We start from the raw sequence: 24,710 nt of genomic DNA, 5'->3' as shown, positions 1-24,710 counted from the left end.
CACTCGCGGCCGACCCTCCAGAATCGCACAGCGCCCTCCTTCTCCATCTGGGTGATGGTTGCGTGCATCTCTCGGATGAGCTCTCCGTGTTCAACAGGCGTGCCCTTTCTGGTCATGAAGCCGTTGCGCTCCCAGGTCCAAATGTAGTCGCAGAGACTTTTCGCGACATAGTCCGAGTCGAGCTTGATGATCACTTCACGCCAGCCATCCATCTCCCCCATGCGCTTCATGGCCTGCACAATCTCAAGAGCTTTGTGCACTCCTTCAAGTTCGGCTCGTGAACTCGTCTGTGGAACGTTCGGAGGAAGTAGGCCGTGTGCATTACGATGACAATTTGGACCAAAGTATACTGCGTAAGCTGCCCGAGACTTGGGATCACTTCGATTGTTGCCGCGAGAGCCGCCGTCGACCGAGATGACGATCGTTCGCATCCGTGGTTGCCAATGAGCGCCTGGGAATGGGAAGTTGTAAAGACGACAATACTTCCATTTAGGACTGTACTTGACCAGGTAATCTGGGTCAAAGGTTTGCCGTCCATATCGCCGAGTCTTCCTGGGATTGAAGTTGCGGCGTGGTCGTTCCTAGGATGACATCAGTTTTTAGCGTCAACACTACCCAAGGTAGGTCACGTACCATTTCCATTGCTGAGCTTTCAAGCTGCAGGCTTGTGTCAGTGCCGTTCTGGCTTGGTGGTCAAAGCTGGAGGGTTGAGCAGCAAGGCCGGGGAAGTATGTCGGAGTTTTATCTTCATCATCTTCTTCACTGCCCTGAGGGCCCGGATCTTGGCAACGGTGTCTATCCGAGAGATCAAACGGATCAAACATATGCCAAACATAATAGTAAGTGACGTCCAGCACGTTGCATTTACTTAGATATAGAAATTGGAAGGCAACAAACCGTAAACCGTGATGGTATGGGGAGTTTGTTTCGTGTTTGCGGGACTGTGCAGCGGAAAGCAGATATTCCGGATCTACAGGTCAGGAAGGGGCTTCCGTGTTTGAACCTGAGTCGCTCAGCTCACTGCACCCACGCGGTAAGCACACGGAGGACATGCTGAAGCTCCTATCCGCGTGGCTGTGAAGGACGCGAAGCTCCTGGCTTGAAAACGTGTAGTCACAACTGTAGCCGGACGTTTGACAAGCTGCGTAACGAGGGAAGTGGGATGAAAGATGACTGAGTTGGAAGTGAGAACAGACTGAAGAAGTCCGCAGTTGATGTTCCTTAGTGCAGGCTCCTACTAGTGTTGCTCGATTTGGCGAGTTAGCCGAGAATTTGTACCTCTCGAACCGCAGCTTCAACCGAAACGGAATTTCTAGACACACTATTCGGATTGCTGCGACAGAGAGCAACCATGATAATTAGACAGTTCTGCGCCCGCCATGGTAAGTTGAGCTCACAGCGATGTATGACTCGAGCTAAACTCGACTAGGGCGCACAGTGTTGGCGCAGTCGTCCCGGGGGCTCAAGCGAGCCTATGCGACCAGCATCTCAGACGACAATCCTATATTCCGACCATCAGAAAGAGACCCCAAAGGGACGACTCGGATACCAGGTCACCCTGACGATGTCTCGAGTATCCTCGACACGGTCGATCGCGCTTCGACGCCCGCGACCAGGATCCTCGAGGATATGATCAACTCGCAGCAAGAAGAAATTAGCTCCCTTCGAGCAGACGTCAATGCCCACGCAGCTGCTAGACCGCCTGCCTCAAAGTCGATATCAACCACAACGTCACCCGCGAACACGCCCGATTCCCTCCCCTTCCGCAGCCTCAAAGACCTAAACCGACATCGCAGGTCCATCCAAAAAGCACACCGGGGGGGCACTCACCTCTCGCAAACCTACGACCCATCCACGATCCTTCGCCGACCTCCGACAGCTGACGACCTAACCCTCCCGATGCTACTAGCAAATCAGACGCACCTCGGTCATCATACCTCGTTATGGAACCCTTCCAACAGCGGCTACATTTTTGGCATCAGAGACGAAATCCACATCATATCTCTGGACATCACATACGCGTATCTCAAGCGCGCTGCGAAGGTCGTCCAAGCAGTCGCTGAGCGAGGCGGGATCATCCTGTTCATCGGCACAAGAGATGGCATGGAAGAAATAATCGTCAACTCAGCGAAGCTCGCGGAGGGATACCACATTTTCCACCGCTGGGTCCCCGGCTCCTTGACGAATGGTCAACAGATTCTAGGCAATGCCGCCGTCAAAGTCGTGGACGTTCATGACAACGAATTGACCAGATACAATGATCTCCTCTCCAGAGGCAATCACCAAGTCATGCGGCCCGACCTGGTCATCTGCCTGAACCCGATTGAAAACCAGGTATGCCTACACGAGTGTGGAGTCTTCAACGTCCCTACAATTGGAGTCATCGATACCGATGCGAACCCAACATGGGTGACGTATCCTATCCCTGCGAACGACGACTCATTCCGGTCCATTGCCCTAATAGGCGGAGTGCTGGGCAACGCAGGTAAAGAGGGACAAAGGCTGAGGAAACTCAAGGCCGCCCAATCGGGTGAGGCGACATATGACATTAGCCTGGTAAATGGAAAACTGCGCGCCTTGGAGGAAATGGCAGCATTGGACATTGACAACTCGAACGGGGCGGATGCCGACGCGAAGTGAGATTATTTCAACTCTTGGCTCTCTGTAGGGCAGGGACGAGGTTGTGCCACCGCCTTTAAATACCAACTTGGTATGACATGCTGGATGTTCGAGCGTGACCCTGTACAGTTGTTGCATGTACCATATAGTAACACGCTTCGAGATACCTACGATCTGCCGGTCTCAATTCTTCTCGTGTCTGTTTAATATTTGCATTCGGGTGGTTCTCTATCACAGAGGTCACATACATGGACCTTTCGAAACGGGACATGAACGTAACACTAAGACTCGGACGCAGAATATCCCGGACTGATTGCAAAATCTCAAACAGAGCGAGGCCAAGAATCTTAACACAGACGGAATACGGAGTACACACACCAGGAATCGAACTCTTCTTTCTCGACAATCTCATCTTTTCCATGTCTGAAGACGTCTCATGACGAAAATACCAGTACAATGATGACTTTCCTTACCTTGGGGCACGGAGGATTGCGGCATGCACGTCTCGGTACAATATCCAGATCATGGCTCTATTGTGAAGATTGACCTATTCCTGTGCAGACTCCGGAGTGCATGTGCGTATAATACTTACTGGAGCGGTGTCCTGGTTCTGATCGGATCATGTACGGCACAGAGGAGACATCACACCTCACCTTCTAGGCAGGGGATGAGCTGACTTACCTTTATCCACCGCTAGCGCTACCTCGTTCGGGTAGCTTGGCTTAGGCAGGTGGATGGATTCACCAGATTCTCACTTACGAAATTCTGTAAGGGCTCCCTTCTTGTGAGCACTAGCACCAGCGAGGGGTGGTAGGAAGGGTGTTTTGGCGCTGGTGTCGGCGGTGTGGTGGTGGCCGGGGCGGAGTAACCGTGGAGTAGGGACGACTGGGTCTTCTCGGGACAGCAGTTTTTGGTGGCGAAGGTGATGCCTTTGATCCTGGCGTGAATCCCGGAGCGCCAGGATGGGGTCTCGATGCAGCCCTTGCGGCGGCGGCGGCGGCTTTCATGCGGTCGGCTTTGGGCATTGTCGGTGCGCCTGGCATGCCGGTACCCATAGGGATAAATTCGATGCGGGCAGAGCTTGCTTGAGGCAAGGAGCAGCAATGACATGATGCCTGGTTCAAGTTTGGGGAAGAGCTGTGGGCGACCGAGGGCGCAGAAGAATGGTTTTCCGCGGGATTCGTGGGCTGCTCTTTCTGCTCGCCGAGTTCTCTCATCAGCTCGGTTCCCACATAGGAGGCGCCTCGAGATTCAAAGTCTGCATCATCTTCCACGGCCAACGTATCGGGGGTGTTTTCATCGGCTTGCAAGCCCACATAGGAACCATTTGCACTAATGGGGTTTCTGAGGATTGATTCCTTCTCTGGGAGGGAGGCCTTGGTATTGCTGCAAAGGTTCGAATCAGCAGTTCCAAGGCGATCGGCTGCAGTAGAAAAGGCGAAGAGTTCCCTTGCGTTTTTCCAGCTGCAGTCGGCACAGACAGTCTTGACTACTTCCACCCGCGGACTTCGGGGCAATGGACGCTGCAATCGGACTTTGCAAGGCGCGTGGAGAGGGCAGATCTGTTCTTTGATCTCTTCTTCGCTGACGTTCTTGACAAATTCACAGCAGCAAGGACAGTACGGACGAGTGACGAAGGTGTAGCACATGGTAGCGGCTTGGTTTCAAGTTCCGTTCCAAGATATCGGAGATATAGCACTAGGTAATAGAGTCAGTTGGATCGTGTCTCTAAGCACAGATTGTGGGAGGGTTATTTTGCGGTAATTGGATATGACATGGTGATAGGACTTTGTTGGGCATGAGGCGACTCTTATCTTGAGGTGTGCTGGGTCGCTGAAGGCTTCTTTGTATCACGGCTTCTGGTGTATGCTCAGTGGGTCGCGGCCTTTGTGTGAATCGGCAAGAGGAACAATAGCTCTTGGTATGCGTTGGCTTCGAGGACAATGATGATGTGCAAAAGGACAACCAGTGCCTCGTGTTTGGGACAATGAGTAACCGGTAAGTAAACAAGGAGGTGGTTGAGCATTCATTCGCGACGTCTACCCCGCCTGAAAATCAACGGCTATGGCACTGTTCCGCGGCTGATTCTCGCCACACATGAGTCCAACAAGAAGTCCATGCCTTCAACAGCAACACCGAAGTTCGCTTTAGCAAGTTGACGGGGTCGAGCTGGAAGCTGTGAGAGCGAAATGGATGCTGCAGCCACCTCCACTAGCACGTGACTAGCACGTGAATTCCACCTTCATCGACACTTGACCCGCAGTATCCATCGCTCCCTCTTCCATACTCCGCAGCCCCTCTCAAATCTCAAGCACCTTCAATGGTGATCATATCTCTTAGTCTGACAGAAGCAAGTCTGTTCAACGTGGGGATCTGGGGCGCCTAGGCCGCTGGTGACGACGAAGGATTTCCTCGTGATCATCCACCTTACGTATTGCGCCTTATCTCCGCGCTCTTGCTATTCGCTTATCTTGATTATCGGTTGCATTTTCCCTCTTAGCTACTGGTCCCTGCAGCCCTTATCTTGGAGAGCAACGTCTGCCATAGGCTTGATAGCCCTGGGCGAGGCTTTCGAAGCTTATCAGCACACAAGGCACGGGCAGGAAGGCTTGCGACGCCACTGTGCGCCATCGGGATATCTACACCAAAAGCCCTTCAAATATGATTCAGCACCTTCCCTGCTTACTGAGTTTTGTCCGCACTGATTCGACTTCAACGTATACTCCTACCACCGCCCAACATGGCTTCCGGCGAAAAAGACTACTACAATGAGAAGAATCTCGCTCCCGCCGTCGTCGAGCCTGCTCAAGTTGGTCACGTGTCGAACTTCAGGAGACGCTTCCCGCACTTCAGCCTTGAGGTCCGTCAAGAGGAGAGCAGCTTTGCCGTCACAAAGAGCGCCTCCAATGCCGATTTCGACCCGATTCCTCCATCAAAGCGCACATGGAACTGGGGCGCGTACATCGCGTATTGGATGGCCGACGCGTGGGCCGTCTCAAATTGGGAAGTTGGTAAGTGCCTCGCGATGTGATCCGTCTGTTGAGTCAGAGAGAGCAACAATTCTGAGACTTGGGTTGCGCAGCTTCTTCTATGATCGCCGTCGGCCTCAGCTGGAAAATGGCCATCGGCGCCTGTGTCCTGGGCAATACTATCATGGGTCTCGTCATCACCGTCAACGGGAGAATGGGTGCTATCGTAGGTTGTGCCTCCAAACGCTTGAACTGAGCTTATGCCGAATAGCTTCACACTCCGTTCCCCGTTCTGTCACGCATGCCTTTTGGCTACTACTTCAGCTACTTCGTGGTCTTGTCTCGTTGCGTCCTCGCCATCGTGTGGCTCGGGTTAGTGTATCCCAGCAGTGACTTCATTGCACCCAGAGGCTGACTGTACATAGTGTCCAAACAACGACTGGCGGTCAATGTATGACCGTCTTACTCACAGCAATCTGGCCCAGCTTTGCCAATATCCCCAATCATATACCCGCCGACGAGGGCATCACTACGGGAGGAATGATAGGCTTTTTGCTCTACTTTCTGCTTCAGCTTCCCTTCCTATGCATACCTTACACTAAGGTATGGCTCCGCAGCTTGCAGTCCCACTGATTCACGGATCCGACTAACAGCACTAAGGTCCAATACTTCTTTGCCTTCAAGAGCGTTATTGCACCTATAATTTTCTTTGCCATTTTCGGTGACACGTTGCGCAGAGCCGGCGGCACTATCAGTAACAGTACCGTGATCACAGAGGGCAACAAAATAGGCGGTTCAACCCTTGCGTGGGCTTTCTTCGCCAGTGAGTCGTGCTTGACCCTCGCCATCCTTCGCTCCCCCTCTGACGCAGAGTGCTCCCTTCCAGATCTCAACGGAGTGCTGGGAAACTACGCTACCTTGGGCCTGAACATTGCCGACTTTTCGAGGTACGCCAACAAACCCAGCGCTCAGAACGTGCAAGCCATCGTCATACCTTTCATCTTCAGTAAGTTCCCCATCGGGAATTCTCACAGCGGTCTTGCTCATCCTTCGGAATCACAGCTATCGTTGGCTTGCTTGGAATCTTCACTGCTGCGGCCGCCCAGTCGGCATATGGCGACATTATCTGGAATCCCATCGAAATTATCGGTCTCTGGATGGAATCGGGATCTCACGGTGGCCGTGCTGCTGCCGCATTTGGTGCCATCGGCTTGATCATTGTTACGCTCGGTATCAATATCTCGGCCAATTCCATAAGCGCTGCCAACGACCTCATGTCGTTTTGTCCCAAGTACATCAACATCCGCCGTGGCCAACTGCTAGCCGCTGTCATTGGTAGCTGGGCCTTTGTTCCAGTAAGTCTGCCTGTCTCTTCGGAAAGCTACCACGGCCTCGCTGACCAGAACCGTAGTGGAAAATTCTCGCATCAGCTGCAAAGTTCCTTGCTTTCCTCGGCGGCTACACCATTTTCCTGGGACCCATGACATCCATTCTTATGACCGAGTTCGTTCCCCCAAATTCCAAACAAGGCCCAGGTACCACGTTCATAAGCACTAACTCAGCCGCAGCTACTTCATCGTCCGACGCGGTAACGTGTCCGTACCGGACATGTACAACTTCCACGGCATCTACCGCTACTCACCCAAGTTCGCTACCAATTGGCGCGCCGTTGTCGCCTTCTTCATCGGCTGCATTCCCCCACTTCCCGGCTTCGTCAACAATATCGTTGCGGCGGGCAATGGCAAGACAAGTGTCTCTTTGGGCGGTCAACACCTGTGAGCCTCTTCCTTTTCCTTCACCCCACGCCCGAATACCTTGCTCCCCGGAATGCTTGGCACTAGCTAATGTCAAGCGCACACCAACCGGAGCCACGCTAACATTATGCTTTTAACAGTTTCTCCATCGGCTATGTCTACTCCTTCGTCGCCGCCGGCGTCTTCTACTGGATCTTCAACCGCTTCTTTCCGCACACTGAGTCCATGATGGACCACCCAGAGACGGGAGAAGAAATCATCGCAGCGAATGATGCCAAGAATGTTGCAGAGCGTCGTGCCAGCCTGGTCGAGCGAAGGCCAAGTGCGGTTACTAGGTTCTTCCAAGTTTAGAGGGTGGAAGTTCATTCGTCTGCACGACTTAGCCGGACATCGTTAGTTGTGTTTGTGATGGTTCGCATCATTCACATTATTCGGCGTGTCGGAGCCCTGGCCACCATAGATGAGGAAGTATCTGTGCTGGGGCAATGGTGTGAGGGGGAAACGTGAGACTCAAGAAGCCATAGACCAGCACCAAAATGCATAGATCAAATCGACTTTGACCCCACATATGGTGAAGACGTATCAGCTGCTATTGAGAAGCGTTACGCTCCTTTTGCTACATGCCCTGTGCTGAGAAAATCAATATAGAACTTGCTGTACGCTCGGTCGAGAAGCGTTACAGTGCCTTCTCTTCCGCTATAACCCAGGTGCTGTGGTGGAAGGAGTCGGCCGCCGTAGAGAAATGTCGCCTCTCTCCCGCTATAACCCTGGTAGTGAAGACCCTGACGTAGAGTAGACCCCACTCGTGATGGTATCGAAGCCTTTTGCTGGCCCTAGAATTGGAGGTGGGACACATTGTACACAGTAGCTGGAGAAATCGTGCTTGCCGGGGAGACGCATGGAGAGGGGTTAGCCACGAGATAGTCCACCAGCAGACAGACGAAGCAAAGTCTCGAAGCTCTCTCGACGTGTCACTCAATGAACATCCATACTTCGTACTGTGTACTCGGTACGGAGTACTCGTACCTAGTTTCAAAGAGCCCGGGGGGGAAAAGAAAGCGCTAAGCCGTCGGCTGCGGCAAAGGCCGCCCGAGTGGCGCCTTGGCATGATCGCTGTCGTCATTCGTCATTCATCAAGTTGTCGCCCAGCAGCCTCTGCTCCTTGCCTTTCCACTGTTTCCATCGTCAACAGTAGGTACCTAATATGGTGACATGACTCCCAGTGGGCTCTGCGCCTTGTTCTCTATTGAGCGTCCTCTCTGAAAAATGGTTTCGGCTCAATTCTTTGCTCCGTTGAGCTGATGCAATGTCCCCGCCGAGCTCAAGCTTTCACTCGTCCAAGTTCCTAGAACATCCGTTCCATAGACCCACCGCACAACCATGTCAAGGACATATTTGGGAACGGCAAAATCTGGCCTCAAAATCACGCACAAATTGCCGGGGTGTAAGTACCTTGATGAGCATCATCCAGGGTCTGACTCGGCTCACTGACTCATGTTGTAGAGCTCAATCGGTAGAGCGTGTGGCTCTTAGACAAGACCAACCTCAAGGTTGCGGGTTCGAGTAATTGCAATCTGTACCTGGGGGTTAGGCATCAATATTGACAGTAATTAGGTCCCGCCTGTGAGTACTAAAGCCAAATCACGAATGCGGTGACTTCTGGACTAACAATATCTCTAGTCGGCTCAAGTCCGTTGTTAAGACATACCTTTTTTGCCCACGCTTGGCAGATTCTGGGGCTCTCTTCAGCATTCAGCGCACGTGCTATTTAGCTGAGCAGAGCCTACGCAGTCTCATCAGCTATGGCAAACCTCATATGCTCTCACTGACGTTGTTGGCTCGTTCCAACTTTATACCCTTGAGACGTTTCTTTTATGCCCCCGCGTATCGACGCCATGCACGTTTCCTGAGCTAGGCTCCTGGCGCTGATTATAATCCTATCTACCCTTCTGCTCCTCCTGTCCAGATCCCTCACTTCCCTCTTGGCCGTCACCTCCACATTTCGGCCAAGACGGTTGGACCAATGTCGAATGCACTCGAGCGTATACTGATCACCCTGCTTCGTGTGGGTGAGATTACGCCTACCATGCGAGACGACCACTGCGTGTCGTCCACACTGATGTTTGAGAAGCGATTCTTTTCTGTTTGGGTGCCATTCCAGACATATCACCGCTCGCAAGCATTCGACGTAGAATTGTCTCATGCATGAGTTGGTCGACATATTGGTGGTGATGTTGTACCACTGCCTACTCAAGCAGATACCATACGATGCATTTGTCGGATCACTCATACGGCACGACCTCTCAAGTTGTGAGTCTCCCGAGGAACGTCACGCCCATTCAATCTCCCGGCCTTCGATTCGCGTCACCCCAGCCGTTGAAGCATTGATATGAAACTCCGCGGTACCAACGGAATGTCCCTGTGCGCGGACGACCCCTTCTCAGGCGGGCTCCGGCCAGGAACACCTCTGGCCACAGTGAAGAATGACTCTTCTGAGAATCATCCGCACCAAAAGCGAGTCACTCCCTCGTCCACGGGCACTCGGAGTCAAATCTGTCCGACATGGAACTTACCTATTTTTTCGTACTGTACCTTCCGTGCTGCACCAACTCCATTGCGTAGCCTGGCTCCATCAGCCTATATCTACGCTGCATATGGAAGCACCAAGGCACCATACGAACATGTCTCGCATTGCGTTGAATTCGCGCTTGAGGCGATCAAGTGTGCTATAAACGTGACGTCGGAGGGTCACGATGAGGGACCATTCAGCATGGCAGGTGGCACGGCGGCAATGCATTCATGTCTGGACATTGACAAGCTGCCTGCCGGGGGATGATGAGACAGGGGGAGAAGGCTGGTCGCGTAAGAGGTGGCGGCGCACCTTTGACGTGCGGGTCGGAGCGAGACAACAGGTAAGATCCGACCTGGGCGCTTATTACGCATAACAAGCGGTGTTTGCTCAGTGAAGGACGATTTCTCGTACAAATACGCGGTTATGAAGGGGTGAAAGTGAGGTTGCTGGTGAAAAGCGGGATTGAAAGTCAACGGCGCGCGCCAAAGACTCATGGCAATCTTCAAAAGACAGCACATACTGCACGATGAAATCCCCATGCTTGGAAACATGTTGTCCTCTTTCTACCTGAAAGGTCTCCTGGGTGAATTACTCCTTGCCATGTCGACTTGGGGGATTTCCTCCGATGCAGGTCCCCTCATCTCTGATTGTCCGCCTGCACAGTGCTATTGGCAGCGATGGCGCCGTCGAAGAAAGTCGTCCTCGATCCCCTTGGCTTGACTGCACTTTGTATCGGGCATTTCTGCTGAAGTTGGATCCATGTGCTTCCCTGCTAGCAAGTAGGAGCAGAGCACTTCGCCGCCGGGGGGTTCGCGTACATACTTGATTGGCAGCCTCGTAGCTGCATCAGCGAGTGGAGACCCTGTATTTACAGCACTGATGGTAAAGACCCGTGAAGAAAGAATTGTTCTCACTTCTCTTTGAGGAACGGCCAGCACACACCCGGACATTTCGCTAGCATAGCCGCGGCAGATGACACGAGATTTGTAATGGCCTCCTTCTCCTCCTCTTATCGCAAAGGACAGCAATAACGCCGTTGGCGCGCCAGTGCTAGAGGGACAGATTTCGTCGCTGGTGGAGGAGCGAATTCACGTTGCCGCCATCACCACAAACGTGGTGTTTGGTCGGGGGTTGTAACAAATGGTTGCATGTCGAAGAGGTTGTTGAATCAGACTGGTTCTGCTTTTTTAGAATCAGGTGTATGCGTAGGACAGACAGCAGGCTTCTAGCCGGCTGGAGTTGAGATCAAACTGTTGCTTGAAGAACCTACTACATAGAGCCACGCAAGATGAGACTGTTTTCAAATGGACCGAAAGAGTTATTCGATCATTGGGTATGAAACAGTGTACCAGGTTTGTTGCCGTCGTCCGGTGAAGAACTGTGGCTTTTACTGAAAGGACTGATCGCTGTCAAGACTTTGGCAAAGACCTCGGCGCAATGACATAATAGATTGAAGGGTGGTTCTCTCTTCAGTCCATTCATGGAGCAATGATCCGATGCAAACGGAGGCTGACATCACATTAAATTGTGCAATGTCCTTCATGGAGGCCAACTGTGGTACTCTGAGCAACATCTGCTAAGTCCCAACCATTACGCCCGCGTGGCCAAAGTCACCGGTTAGATTCCCGCTCAAAAGCCATTCATACCTGGATCAGAAGTCCCGAGCATAAGAGTCCACTTTTAGAGCATTCGTGCATTCCGAAATGGTAGATACAATCGAAGCCGTCTGGCAGACCGGATACCGTCCGAGAAGCTCCCCTCGTGGCCAAGCCTATAACAAAGAGTCGAGTCGAGTGAAGACGCTCAAACATGCAGCAACAACCTGAAATATGTCAGTGGGATCGAAGACGGGCCTCCTGGAATCTCACGAGATAGGGCCAGATAACTCACCTCGAGTTGTAATTCCTTGTCGGGATTTTTCCCAACTTCGTCTGCGATCACTTGCCCAATATTTGCCCCTATACCTTGTTGTCCTCCTGCTCTTTTAGCAAAAGGCCACTGCGAGTATTCCGCCAATAGCTCATCGACCTGCGCAAAGGCTCTTTCTCGTGCCTCGTGGCTCATGGTCACCAGGGCATTTTCAAGGACATTAGCGGCATATGCAGCACAAACCATGCTGACGGTTCTCAGCATCCTGAAGTCGAGTTCAGCAGGCAAAAATTGCGATGGAGGTAGGACGACAGTTCGGTTGGAGCACACGTTGCGCACGCGTTTGCGGATCTCGTCTTTGGCGGCAGAGTCGACCACGGGGTGAGTGGCCATATCGAAAAGGAGGAAGTTTCGTTTCTCGGTACGCAGGATGCCTTTGTCGACAAGCCCCTTGGCAAGGCGTTCGCGAACTTGTTTTAACTGGTAGCCGATCTTCATGAGATTCCACGTCTCGCCTGGACACAATCTTAGCCGGGGGCCGATTTACGGCGCACGTACAGACTCACCGCTCATGAGATCAATCCACGAGCTGACACTCATCTTCTCACTCGACTTCATCATCTTCAGAGCCTCATCCAACAAGACTTCTCCGGTGAGGGTGTCATCGATGACCTCAATTATTCGGTCCGAAAGGGGGAACCGCCGTCTGGACGAGTCATTTTGCATGCTGACCCGGCCTCGGAATGCCAGCTCGATGACTATGCATCCTCGGAGAGCATATGAGATGTTGTCGTTCCAGAATGACAGATAGCCCTAAGTGACCACCATCAGCATTGACCGCGCCGAAGCATAGGCTTCTCTTGTTACCTGCTTGTCTTTCAGTCCCAGCAGTAAGACCTCTTCCATCAGCGTGAGCTTGGGCTGTTTACTCCGCTCGGCGCTCTCGCTGATGTCTCTCGGGTCATATGCAATCTTGTGCCCATTTTCGCTCGACTCGTAGGCAGTTTCGGGGGAGCGATCGGGGTATTGCCTCGGAACAGGAGACGTGACACGGCTACTCGTGGGCTCGTCGTCCCCGGCTGGTGAAGTGACCGCCCCGCCTCCCGCACCGCGACGCCGCGTGAGGCCTCCTTGGGAGGCCATCAATGAGTTGTAGTCGCCGCACGGATCGAAGGTAGCAAATGCGGGTGTTGGAGAGGAGGAGCCTTCACAGGAGTGACCGCGGATGATCTCGTGCCTGGAATTGTTACGTCGAAACAGGGCCGCGCCCCGCGCAATTCACTCGCTTGGGGGCTGTTGGGGGTCTGGGGCGCAGATACGGCGCAGGGAGTGTTTGTAACGGCCGTCAAATGAAGAAGCGACAGGAAATTAAGATATTCACAACCTCAGAAAATAACAATGTGGTCTGGACAGCAGCGTCCACCCAGCGTCTCAGCCCTGGACAGCAAGGGTCCTGTCCGTCCTTCATCCTCCGGCCGCTCAGCTCGCAGTGCAGTGAACGCGCCAAGCTCAATCACGCTTCCTCCACTCACAACGCACGTCAAAATGTCACTAAAACAACGGTTTATCTCAACTTCAACGACCATCTTCCTCTTCAGCCCTGGAATCAGCCTCGCGATCACTTACAGCTTGTCTGTGGATGCCTTGCAAGACAGTCTAGCCTTGTGGGATGAACGTCTCGTGCCCAGATTGACCTCTGGCCCCCTGCCTCAAGAAAGTACCTCTCAATGTAGCATGGGCTCTCTACCATTGCATTTGTCTCTTCTCTGCGCCTCCTTCAGACCACCGTTGCTCGGGTCTTGGCAAGTCTCTGGTTCCGCCATCCATCTCCATTGCTTTGAGGCCTTATGAACCACATGCCTGGGTCTAAACATGCGCGTTACGCCGTAGGCGGCAGTCCTCGGTTCAGTCCTCGCCACCTCCTCCGCAGCCCGCGAATAGCCCGACAAGACCAATCCTCAGCGTCTTGTCGCCGGCCTTACCCCTTCTTGACTCTGCCCTGGCGTCACGCCATCCCTCTCTTCCCATTGGACTAACCGCGAGCCCTGTCCCAGTTACCGCAATACGAACCCCATCTTCATTGCTCAACTTTCCCGAATGGGGTTTCTAGCCTTCCAGAGCGCGGGCTTACGTCCTATCTCTGCTGCGGGGTCAAGCGTGGATGGCGAGGCCGTTCATCTATCACTGTCCTCACGCTGCCATGGCTTCTTCCTTGCTTTTTCGCTTGTCATGTCGAGCGGCTCCCTCGTCGCACTTGCCGTCGACCTGAGCCCGGAATTTCTAGCCGGTCGGAATCGACTCCTAAACCTTCCGATGACAATTTGCCATCATACGTTCAACTTCAACACGCTGACGACGACTTGGACATCAGCCGATTTTCAGAACAGCATTTCTGATCATTCTGCCAGCGATTGATCGCATCGGCAATGGCGTCCAAAGTACCTCTGATTACGCTCGAGGAGCATTTCATTTCACAGGCTGTGGTAGACTATTACCAGTCTCGAGGCATTGAGACGAGCTTACCGGATACAATGTCCCATATCATGACCTCCCTCCGCGAAGTCGGCCCCAAACGTCTCCAGGCGATGGATAACGGTCGTGTGAGTCTACAAGTCATCTCACATCGACCCAACACGATCCCTGTGCCGCCAGACGTCTGCACAGCGGCAAACAATGAACTATATCAAGCGATCAACTCCTCGCCTTCACCGGACCGCTTCGCCGCCTTCGCAATGCTACCCATGCTCCATCCCGAAGAAGCAGTAAAAGAACTCGACAGATGTGTCTCCGAACTCAAATTCGTCGGCAGCCTAATTGACAACACCGCGAACGGGCGGTTTTATGACGACCAATTCTTCTGGCCCATCTTTGCCGCGCACGAGAAGCTCGACGTCCCCGTCTACCTCCACGCCATCCCTCAACCCATCACCGAAAGCACCCCGTCGCCCGAGTTCCACGGGAACTACTCGGCCAACGTGTCCAACTTCCTCGCCAACCACGGCTTCCACTGGCACAGCGAAGTCGCCCTGCACGTCATGCGCCTCTTCGCGAGCAAACTCTTCGACAGGCACCGACACCTGAAACTCCTGCTCGGGCACATGGGCGAAACGTTGCCCTTTCTCATCGACCGAATCCACAAGCTCGTCCAGAAGACGTGGCCTCCCGAGTCCAAACCACGGCGTCATCTCCTGCAAGTCTGGCATGAGAACATCTACATCACCACTGCCGGGATGTTCTCCCTCGCGCCCATGGCGTGTCTGATCCACATGTGCTGCGCCGACAAGGTCCTGTACTCTGTGGACTACCCCTTCTGCGCGCACGAAGACGGCGTGAAGTTCATGCACGCGCTGCACGGAAGCGGGATGATCAACGACCAAGACTTCGAAGCCATAGCGTACAAGAACGCCGAAAGGCTCTTGGACGTCAGGGTCCCCGACGGGAACGAGATCGGGGTGGAAGTCGATGGAGACGAGTCCGGCGGAGAGGGCGACCGAAGGAGAATGCCCTGGTTGACCGCGGTGGATAGTTCGAACAGCGTCAACGGCGATGGATCGGCGTTTCCTCACAGTCCGCTCGACACGGTCCACGAGGAAAGATGAGTGCTATGAGGACGACGACGGGGGGGTGTGTTGATAGCATGAGAAGAGAGAGTGTCTAAATGAGAATGACACGCAGCTTAAAAAAAGGAGACAGAGGTAGACCGTTGGTTCTAGCTACCTACCTATGTACCACAGTCTTCCCGAATCAACGAAGAAGCAAAAGTACCCACCCACACCCACGCAGTGCACCCACACCGGCACAGTGCGTCCCACGTGAGCGTGACCAGGTGGGATACACACACATACCTCGTAAAACCGCAGGTACATTAGGTAAACGTAGACAGACTGCACGAATACCTAGGTATGTAGGTAGGACTCCAAATTACACCGTATGGACCCTGTTAATACCCCTGGTTGTCCTTTCCCTATACGTCACATCTACCATACCTCTTCTCGCTTTTTTTTTTTTGGCATTCGGAGCGCGTCGTAGTCTGCAATCCTACATATTCGATACGTATCGCATGCATGGCCACTTCGTCATATACATAGGTATGCACGCCTCACCTATGCGTCAAGATGCACCAAGCATCCGAATTTAATTCGATCCAACCTTCGGGGGGGGGAGCTACGACTAGGTTATATGTCGGAGTCCTTCGTATCGTATATGCACGCCTCACTCATGCGTCAAGAAGCATCAAGCATACCAATCCAATTCGATCCAACCTTCATGGGAAGCTATGTCCAGGTTATATGTCCGAGTCCCTCGTATGCAACAACCGGTTCCGAACATGTTCTGGCCTTTTAAATGTACACAGCCTGCATTGTGGCCGTTTCATTCTAGAACAACATCAAGCCGCCACCAAAGACGAAGCCAAGGACCACGACACCAGCAGCCAGAATGCTGGTCGTCTCCATAGAGGCAGCACGGAAATTGGCTTTGGCGGCATTCGAGTCACCCGAGTCACTTCCACTTCCACTGCCGGATCCCGAGGTGCTGGTCGCCGTCGCAGGGGTCAAGTTGAAGGTCGCGCTCCGGCTAGTACCTCCACCGAGTTCGCCGGTCGCCGTGGCGGTCGACTGTGTGATACGCGGGATACCGGTAAAACTCTGTGCCACAGTCGCTGCCGACGCCGTCGACACGACATTAGGAATGCCGCTGCTGACCTGGAACACCTCGACTTTGCTGTCGGCCTTGCTCGAGTCGAAATTGGTTTGAGCGAGACCGATTTGGGCGTTCTCCAGGTCGTAGACGACGTAGGCGCTGCGGAGGAAGGAGTCGCCGAAGAGGATGGGATTGTCGCCGGCGGCTTCAATGGCGAATGAGCAGGCGGGATCGCCATTGTCGAAGGTCGGTTGGGAGCCGTCTGTTGTGAGCAGAGGAGTCACAAACTCGGAAAGAGACACATTGACAACTGCTCCGCCTTCACCACCGAATGTGAAGGTGAAGGTCAAGTCATCGTCGGCGAGCGAGCACCTGACAACGTTTCCGAATTGGGGATCGGTCAAAACTCCAACGCCCTGGTTCGGTGTCAGCAAGCAAGACAGAGGCGGGAAGGGGGGGCAAGCATTTTTGGAGAGACCTACATTGAAGATACTGTTGGCAATGTCATCGGGTAGGAGAGTATCGGTGGTTCCGGAGTCAAGAATGGCAGGCTGGGGGTCGCTTGGTGAGAAGTCAGAGGTCTGGCCACTTCCGTGGACAGTCAGACCAGTCCAGGCGACAGTGAAGGAGCTGATCGTGCCAGTCTGTTCGTCCAGCTGGATGGGCAGAGAGATCAGATCGCCGTGATACTTGTTCGTGTCGACGCCGCCGAACAGGATGACTCCGGTGTTCGAGTCGAGGTCGTCCAGCCATAACGAGTACGCCAAAGTGTTGATCTTGCCCTCATTCTTCATGACATTGATGACGTTGGGGTAGGTGAAGCCATTGAGCACGGCCGACGACTCGCCGGATTCAAACCCAATGCCCATGATGCCGATGCCTCGAGTGTTGGCTTGCAATGCGGCAGCCATGGTCATGTTTGTCAATTGTGTCCCACCAACATTCAGGACATCGGAAAGGTATGCGCCTGCGATCTGTGTGCCGTCGACATACTGAATCTGGAACTCGGGTAGGTCGGGATCGACGTAGGTCGAGGACGCGGAGGCATCGTAGGTGCCCAAGGGGCAGTTGTCAGGATCTTGCTGGCAGATGTCTGCCTGGACGGCAGGGAACCAAATATCCGACGAGCCCGTATCGATTTGGAGTGAGAAGGGTTGAGGAGGAGTGCCGACTGTACAATTGATGAAGTAGAGGAGGATCTCGTTGTCCAAGCCGACTGAGATGGTCTGCCGCCGAGTCAATCTGTGGGGAGCATCTGCTGCTGCCACACGCTTCTTCTCAAACTTGAAACCAATCGTGGCTGGTTCTGGCGCTGCGATGACGGGCGCAATCGAGGTAAACAGCGCTGCTGCCCCGAGAGCAAGAGCGAACTTGCCCATGACGACGACGGCGGCGGCGCCGGAGTATGGACAGTAGACGAGGGATTCTCGGGTATGAGTCTATTTGAAAAATAGCGACGAGAATGAAGGAAAGGAAGGACAGACGGTGACGAGAACAAAAGCAGGAATAGAAGACGCTGACGCAACCAGGAGTATGAAACTTCCAAGATATACAAACCGATCACCATCACGCATCTCATGGATTGCGCCTCACCACAGGGGAGCTGCTGGCCCCAGGAGACTGGCCAGCGAAGACGACGCGACACGCAGTCACAGCCACAGCAGCAGCCAGTCGGGGCCCACGTTTGTCGAGTCTTTGCGACAACGATGACATAGACCAGGTTTTAAGCCGGAAGAGCGGGCGATTTACTGGGGAATAACTTTGCCCGAGCACGAATCATGTTGTTGAGATTCCACTCGGCGGCTCCTTACGAACCCACCGGATCATCGTTTGCTTCAGCCTTGGCTTCAGCTCCTCCACCTGGCAAAGCTTCTGAGAGCTTGGAACTTCTTATTTTGCTGGACCCTGAGAATCGCTTCTGAGGTGGTGAGGAGAAGATGCTCTTGATGCAGAGAGCTCTACAGTTCTGTTGCGGCTGTGGGAGAACTTCGTAGTGCAGCGGGTTGACGCCTGGACACTTTCCTGCACAGTCTGTTTCAGCAGTTTTGCCCCCCTACCGCAGCAAAACGGACAGAGCCACCACCGACTCAGAAGATTACTATGTGCTCGTATCAGCCGCTTCGACGAACCGAAAGGAACCGTGGTTCGCTTGGCACCCGCCCTGGACCCCAAATCGGATGATGTTTTTCATCTCGTGGTGACTTCACCCAGCTTCCTTCGCTGACAGCGTAATCCTTAATCACAGCAACACGGAGCCAAGACGTTGAGATATTGCAAGCACCGTTTGCTATTAGAGTACGAGTAGGACCACAGAATGGTTACTATCTGTGCTTCGAGCGGCGAGCAGCTGAATCTCTGCATGTCCTGCATGACAACTAAGGTAAGCACAGGGAGTACCTCGTGCTCGATACACGCAAGCACTGTCGCCACAGGAGGAATAACAGTGGCGGTGCAATGTTCCGACCTATCGTGTTTCGTTCCTCGGTCTATTCCCGCTGACAAGAGTTTCCATGCCGATGCGAGGCGACAGACTGCCTCGTACTCGTACTGCGAGAGTTACTCGTGGACGAGACACGCAACCATCCTTGCACTCGTAACGCTCTCAGGGCCCATGCGATTTGTCCGGGCCAACAGCAAGCCTTTCGTACAAATTACGAGTATGTACAGTTTTGAATTAGCTAACAACGGCCAATGACAGCCTCGAGCGGTTACTTCTGTCTACAATACCTTTCCACGTCCACCAGAACGCCGCAAAATCAGCAACTATACCAACCAGCTCAAACCTTGGGTTTCCGTGCGACCATCAAGTACATAGGTGTGAACAGCTTCTCTTTTCCGCCGGCAACGAGACAATCAGCAGCCAACGCCAGGCTGTCCGCCGTCTTCTGTGTACCCTGAGGCATCACCTTCAAGGTCTCACCCAGGCCAATGAATTTGTGAATGAGGCCTCGTCCCCACCACGTCATCCTGGCAATGGTGAAAACATCCATGATGGTGGCCAAATATCGCCAGTCTCCGGCGAGCGGCCAGTACCATGGGATGGGATCGGGTCTGTCTGCAAGGTCTTCGTGGAACTCTAGCTCGAAGCCGGCGGCTTTAATAGCAGCCAAGCCCTCGGAGACGGTGACCATGTTGGAGATACCATCGCCTTGCTCGATTCCGAGTCGGATCTCTCGGTGCTCCGGGTCTGCGAACACGTCAGGATCTGCTCTTAAGGCGACAACCTTCGGGAATGGATAACTTACTGTTATTGTCATACTTGTCAGTCATGAGCCATTCGTAGACGCCAAAAACGCCACCAGGTTTGAGCACCCTGTAGATCTGCTCGTAAACTCCCTGCAGGCTGGGCGCGTGAACTGTAGCTTCAATGGCATAAACTGCATCAAAGCTGTTTTCGGGGAAAGACATCTGCATGAAGTCGCCCTTGACGGCGGACCACTTGTCCGCAATGCCCTCCTTCTTTGCGTATTTCAGTGACCGCTCGATCTGGTAGTCGTTGTTATTCAATCCCACAACGTCGGCTCCCGTAAACTTGATAATTTCTCGAGCTGGCCCTCCAACACCGCATCCGACATCCAACACACGCCAGTTTTCTTGGATGCCCATCTTTAGCGCTAGGTAGTGTTCGTGCCGGGCAATGGCTTTGTAGAAAGACTCGCCATAGGCGTAGCGGCAGAAATGGAAGGACGTCCCCCAGCCATATTCGTAAAGATCAGTGGCCAGGTTGTAATAACTAGCGGGAGTCAGTGCGAGTATACGTCATACCAAGGGGCCCGGATCATACTGTCTTGTCAAGGTAGCATATTCATCTCTCCTGGCTTTTCGAATCTCCTCTGTCTCTTCTTTGGCTGCCTTGTTGTCCCAGTGCTTGAAGTACTCGTCGACGGCGGCTTTCTGTGCAGCTCTGTCCTTTTGGCGCATCGCCATCAGTCCGCCTGTGGCTTCAGATGATCTGCCATGGAGAGCCTTGTTGAAGGCGGCATCGCGGGCGTGGTCCTCCTGCTCGAGGGAGACCACGGGGGAGATTGCGGCGGGAGCCATGATGAGACGGCGATAACGTTCTGGAGACGAAGGCAAGAGAAGGGGAAGTAACTGGTCTAGAAGGCACTTGGTGACTCAAGCGTCGATATAGAGAGCGACAAGCGGTTTGTGAAGCAATTCTACAGTAGTAAATGAGCGGTGTTGGAGGCAGAGCGCATTGAAAACAACGAACGACCCGGATGTCCAGTCCAAAATTTTGGGACGGACCAATCAATGTCGGGTTTCTGCGAGCACTAGCCCGGTCTTGGCAGGGGCACATCCATGGGAATGGCGACTCCCGAGTCTGGCGATCTGGAATCCTTCACGCCACCGAGATCTCTCGTCGTCTCCCACGAAGGCACGTGAAGACTCGGCTAACCTTCCTCTTCGTGCAAGGCTGGCATTTGCGCCCCGCCGGTTTTGTCTTTGCAGCGTCATATTAAAAATCACCATTCGCTAGCAACCGGGTGCTGTTATCCCTAAATATCTGGACTCACCTCAGTGTCGCTCGGTGCCAGCCACTGCCGTATACATTGATCGCCAGTCTACCTGCAACTGTGCCAACATGGCGCCACCCCAGATAAAGCAAGATCTGAATCGGTCCGGCTGGGAGACGACCGACTTCCCATCCAGTTGCGAAAACTGCCTACCCGATAACCCTTATGTTCAGATGTTGAAGGAGGAACATGGCGCTGAATGCAAGATCTGCACACGCCCATTCACGGTCTTTCGGTGGAAAGCCGACCGGACGGCAAGGACGAAGCGAACAAATATTTGCCTCACGTGCGCGCGACTCAAGAACTGCTGTCAATCCTGTATGCTCGATCTATCGTTCGGCTTGCCCATCACTGTTCGAGATGCCGCCCTCAAGATGGTGGCTCCAGGACCGCAATCCGATGTGAACCGTCAATTCTATGCGCAGGAACATGAGAAAGAGATTGAGGAGGGTCGAGGCGCGGTCGAAGCATATGAGAAGACAGACGAGAAGGCAAGAGATCTGCTCCGGAGACTCGCCAACAGCGAGCCATATTACAAGAAACAGCGACGCCTGGAAGCAGAAGGTACTCAGTCCGAAGAACAACCGAAGCAGCAGAGACAAAGTGGTTATGGAGCGGGGCCAGGACCAATTCGAACTGCAGACTCCAGAAAAGCTGCTGCGCAGCGAGGGACCAAGACAGGCCCGGGCGGAGCCAGACTTGTCACCACAGCTCGACCGCCTCAGCCAGAGGACTGGCTACCCCCTGCCGACCCCAACATTACATCACTGTTCGTGACCGGCGTCGAAGATGACTTGCCTGAGCATGCCATCCGTACCTTCTTCACCCCTTTCGGCCAGCTCCGTTCAATCGTTTGTTCGCATCGTGCGCATTGCGCCTTTATCAACGTGAGTCCTTCCCAGAGCCCATGTCAGGCTACTCAGTCCCCGGGCCCTCTTGATTCAGGAGTTGTTTGCTAATCATATAACAGTTTGCCACCAGGGAAGCCGCCGAAGCCGCCGCCGCGCATTGCCAAGGGAAAGCGGTCATCCAAGGATGTCCGCTGCGGATCAAATGGGGTAAACCGAAGCCACTGGACAATACCGATAGGGACCAGCGAATGGCATGGGCCAGGGAAGGTCGAGACCAGGCCGCCGCCATCAAGCAGCAGCAACAGGGTGGTCAGAGAGCTGTCGCCGCCGGAGATCAACAAGCTCTAATTGAAGGAGCTGGTGCAGACGGAGACACTGCCAGTTTCGTCGTTGCACCTCCGCCGGGTCAAGGAGAGGCTAAATATGCCAGCTTGGCCGGGGATTGATTGATCCAGTTTGTGGATGTTGTTGTACATCTTCAGCATGGCGTTACGGGAAAATATGAAACGGCATAGCAAGCCATCACTGGGTATCATGATGTTGTACACAAGGCCGAACGAAAACCGTTCTCTTTCAGGAGTCGTAGGCCTCCAACCTTGACCTTTCCGCCTGGCGCCAATGGATTCTTGACTGTGTCATTGTCGCCTCGCTCGGTGTCACGGTGTATGTTGAGCTCTGTACTGTTTTAGTCGTGTGCTCAGAACTCGGTCTTATCGACACATACTTATCACATCCGATCCTTCCACCCTCTTCCCCTGCACAATATTGTGCCTTAATACTGAAGCCACGCCTTCCGCATGCTGAATCCCCTTGATAGCTTCCTCCGAATCAGCATCTAAGGACCTTAAGTTGTCGAAGCCTGTCCGTGCCTGAGTTCTCGCGGCATGAAGCAAGTAGTAGTCTTCATGAAATGCTATGCGCGTGGCTCGTAGGAGGTGTCGATATGCTGATAGTGCCATTGTTCCACGGGCAAATGATGCTTGGTGAACAAGGGTGCGCGGTTTGGTCGTGAAAAACTCGGGATGTTCAGTGGATTTGAGGTTGGAGATGGTGCCGTGACCAACAGTCTGTACAATGACTGTCAATGGAGTTGGACTGACTTGTCAGCCCGGGTCGCAGCGAGGTGTGCAAAACTCAATAGGCCTGGGACTGTTGGTAGGCGCCGTTTGCATCAACTTGTGCAGCGACATCTGCGATGACGCTTCATTTGAACGGAAAATCTCGCTCTTTTAACGATCTCTCACCAACGTCGGAACTACATTCTTCCGTATCCGAACCACACATTCCGCCAATCAAAAATGGCTGACCCTCTCCCAGAAAATTATTCTGGCGATGCCAATCCTGAACCTGAATGTTCACATTCCCCCGAAACCTTTTGGACCTTACCACAATCAGGACCTGATCCGCACTCGGCGGCCCTTAGATACCTGACTCGGAAACTCGAATCTCTAGAAATGGCAGAAACGAAGCTCGTCCCCGCTCCAGCTGCGGACTGGAAGGGCGACAGCGATGAGAACCCCAACTTTCGATCATTGGGCAAACTGTCACCGCCAGTGATGCGCAAGATCGAGCCCTATGGAGCCTCCTTCCTTGCCTACGCGCGTCGCAAGCGTCATGGACGCACGTTCAGCGAAGACGACCGTATTCGTGAGTCTCGATATATCCTGCGCCGTCATCCTCGGCGCTGACAACCATATAGAAGCCCTGTCCAAGGTCAAGAAATCCGAAGACGACGATGACGGTGAGATCAGCGAACCAGAAGATCCAATGATGCTTGCTCGAGACGCAAAAGACTGGAAGGTGAGGCGCAACTGATATCTCACATCCTCCTCACTAGCTAACCGCTCGGTCTTACAGGGACAAGACCACTACGCGGTCCTCGGCCTCTCCAAATACCGCTACAAAGCCACCGATGAGCAAATCAAGAAAGCTCACCGCAAGAAGGTCCTGCGCCATCACCCCGACAAGAAAGCCGCGGCCGGCCAGTCCGACGAAAACGACAGTTTCTTCAAGTGCATCCAGCGCGCGAATGAGATCCTCACAGACCCAGTCAAGCGCCGTCAATGGGACTCCGTCGATGAAGCCGCAGACGTGGAACCGCCCACCAAGAAAGACATGCAGAAACCCGGCAATTTCTACAAGAAGTGGAGCCCCGTCTTCCAAAGCGAGGCGAGATTCAGCAAGACGACACCGGTGCCCATGCTCGGCGACGAGAACTCTACCCAAGAAGAGGTCGAGGCCTTCTACGATTTCTGGTACAACTTCGACAGCTGGCGCACGTTCGAGTATCTGGACGAGGACGTGCCCGATGACAACGAAGGGAGAGACCACAAGCGCCACATCGAGAAGAAAAACGCCAATGCCCGACGGAAGCGCAAGACCGAGGATACTGCTCGTCTCCGCAAACTTGTCGACGACTGCCTGAGCTACGACGAACGCATCAAGAAGTTCCGCAAAGCCGCGAGTGCCAATAAGAACAAGAAGCGTCTGGAGAAGGAAGCTGCTGCCAAGCGAGAGGCCGAGGAGAAGCAGAAGGCCAAGGAAGAAGAAGAGCGCAAGAAGAAAGAAGAGGAGGAGAAGGCCAAGACTGACAGAGAGCAATCGAAGAAGGCCAAAGAGGCAGCGAAGAACGCGGTCAAGAAGAACAAGCGTGTCGTGCGAGGAGCGGCCAAGGACGTCAACTATTTTGCCGAAGGGGAGCCGAGCCCCAAGGCCATTGACGATACCCTCAATGATGTTGACAAAGTTTTGGGCGCCGTCGATCCCGACGAGCTCGCGGATCTTGTCTCCAAGTTGAACGTGGCGGGCAAGGACGCTGCGAAGGTCAAGGAGGTTTTCGCCGAGACGACCGGCGGACTGGTCGGTGCTGGCAAGTTGAAAGAGGCTGACTTGAAGGTTTTCAAGTGAGCGAGAGCGAG

General features: G+C 53.6%; 10 protein-coding genes across 10 annotated transcripts; 5 read left to right on the top strand and 5 right to left on the bottom strand.

The window, feature by feature from the left end:
* Nucleotides 1-1,351: 1,351 nt before the first annotated feature.
* On the top strand, nucleotides 1,352-2,640 carry G647_01798 (ribosomal protein S2; the record flags this gene model as incomplete). Its single annotated transcript, XM_008725197.1, has 2 exons — nucleotides 1,352-1,382; nucleotides 1,430-2,640. 2 exons carry the CDS (start codon nucleotides 1,352-1,354, stop codon nucleotides 2,638-2,640), a joined length of 1,242 nt encoding a protein of 413 aa, XP_008723419.1.
* Nucleotides 2,641-3,410: 770 nt separating this feature from the next.
* On the bottom strand, nucleotides 3,411-4,268 carry G647_01797 (uncharacterized protein; the record flags this gene model as incomplete). The annotated part of the gene is made up of 1 exon (XM_008725196.1): nucleotides 3,411-4,268. The coding sequence occupies one exon, from the start codon at nucleotides 4,266-4,268 to the stop codon at nucleotides 3,411-3,413; it is 858 nt and encodes a 285-aa protein (XP_008723418.1).
* Nucleotides 4,269-5,359: 1,091 nt separating this feature from the next.
* G647_01796 (uncharacterized protein) lies at nucleotides 5,360-7,693 on the top strand (the record flags this gene model as incomplete). The annotated part of the gene is made up of 10 exons (XM_008725195.1): nucleotides 5,360-5,630; nucleotides 5,702-5,814; nucleotides 5,860-5,960; nucleotides 6,014-6,191; nucleotides 6,249-6,411; nucleotides 6,475-6,594; nucleotides 6,651-6,943; nucleotides 7,000-7,091; nucleotides 7,157-7,363; nucleotides 7,483-7,693. The coding sequence occupies 10 exons, from the start codon at nucleotides 5,360-5,362 to the stop codon at nucleotides 7,691-7,693; spliced, it is 1,749 nt and encodes a 582-aa protein (XP_008723417.1).
* Nucleotides 7,694-11,685: 3,992 nt separating this feature from the next.
* G647_01795 (uncharacterized protein) lies at nucleotides 11,686-12,926 on the bottom strand (the record flags this gene model as incomplete). The annotated part of the gene is made up of 4 exons (XM_008725194.1): nucleotides 11,686-11,736; nucleotides 11,805-12,293; nucleotides 12,342-12,596; nucleotides 12,651-12,926. 4 exons carry the CDS (start codon nucleotides 12,924-12,926, stop codon nucleotides 11,686-11,688), a joined length of 1,071 nt encoding a protein of 356 aa, XP_008723416.1.
* A 1,283-nt stretch (nucleotides 12,927-14,209) lies between these two features.
* Nucleotides 14,210-15,382, top strand: G647_01794 (uncharacterized protein; the record flags this gene model as incomplete). The annotated part of the gene is made up of 1 exon (XM_008725193.1): nucleotides 14,210-15,382. One exon carries the CDS (start codon nucleotides 14,210-14,212, stop codon nucleotides 15,380-15,382), a length of 1,173 nt encoding a protein of 390 aa, XP_008723415.1.
* Nucleotides 15,383-16,159: 777 nt separating this feature from the next.
* G647_01793 (uncharacterized protein) lies at nucleotides 16,160-17,803 on the bottom strand (the record flags this gene model as incomplete). The annotated part of the gene is made up of 2 exons (XM_008725192.1): nucleotides 16,160-16,840; nucleotides 16,907-17,803. 2 exons carry the CDS (start codon nucleotides 17,801-17,803, stop codon nucleotides 16,160-16,162), a joined length of 1,578 nt encoding a protein of 525 aa, XP_008723414.1.
* A 1,398-nt stretch (nucleotides 17,804-19,201) lies between these two features.
* On the bottom strand, nucleotides 19,202-20,465 carry G647_01792 (uncharacterized protein; the record flags this gene model as incomplete). Its single annotated transcript, XM_008725191.1, has 3 exons — nucleotides 19,202-19,611; nucleotides 19,670-20,157; nucleotides 20,209-20,465. The coding sequence occupies 3 exons, from the start codon at nucleotides 20,463-20,465 to the stop codon at nucleotides 19,202-19,204; spliced, it is 1,155 nt and encodes a 384-aa protein (XP_008723413.1).
* A 544-nt stretch (nucleotides 20,466-21,009) lies between these two features.
* On the top strand, nucleotides 21,010-22,238 carry G647_01791 (pre-mRNA-splicing factor slt11; the record flags this gene model as incomplete). The annotated part of the gene is made up of 2 exons (XM_008725190.1): nucleotides 21,010-21,828; nucleotides 21,912-22,238. 2 exons carry the CDS (start codon nucleotides 21,010-21,012, stop codon nucleotides 22,236-22,238), a joined length of 1,146 nt encoding a protein of 381 aa, XP_008723412.1.
* Nucleotides 22,239-22,375: 137 nt separating this feature from the next.
* Nucleotides 22,376-22,751, bottom strand: G647_01790 (uncharacterized protein; the record flags this gene model as incomplete). Its single annotated transcript, XM_008725189.1, has 2 exons — nucleotides 22,376-22,467; nucleotides 22,517-22,751. Coding segments are annotated over 2 exons (327 nt in total), but the record flags the coding sequence as incomplete, so codon positions are not given.
* A 495-nt stretch (nucleotides 22,752-23,246) lies between these two features.
* G647_01789 (uncharacterized protein) lies at nucleotides 23,247-24,699 on the top strand (the record flags this gene model as incomplete). The annotated part of the gene is made up of 3 exons (XM_008725188.1): nucleotides 23,247-23,439; nucleotides 23,492-23,592; nucleotides 23,650-24,699. 3 exons carry the CDS (start codon nucleotides 23,247-23,249, stop codon nucleotides 24,697-24,699), a joined length of 1,344 nt encoding a protein of 447 aa, XP_008723410.1.
* Between the last annotated feature and the right edge of the window lie 11 nt (nucleotides 24,700-24,710).

This window comes from Cladophialophora carrionii, assembly GCF_000365165.1.
Source record: "Cladophialophora carrionii CBS 160.54 unplaced genomic scaffold supercont1.1, whole genome shotgun sequence".
Classification (NCBI taxonomy): domain Eukaryota; kingdom Fungi; phylum Ascomycota; class Eurotiomycetes; order Chaetothyriales; family Herpotrichiellaceae; genus Cladophialophora; species Cladophialophora carrionii.
The sequence above is the reverse complement of the archived record's forward strand: the minus strand, read 5'-3'. Positions and strand labels throughout refer to the sequence as shown.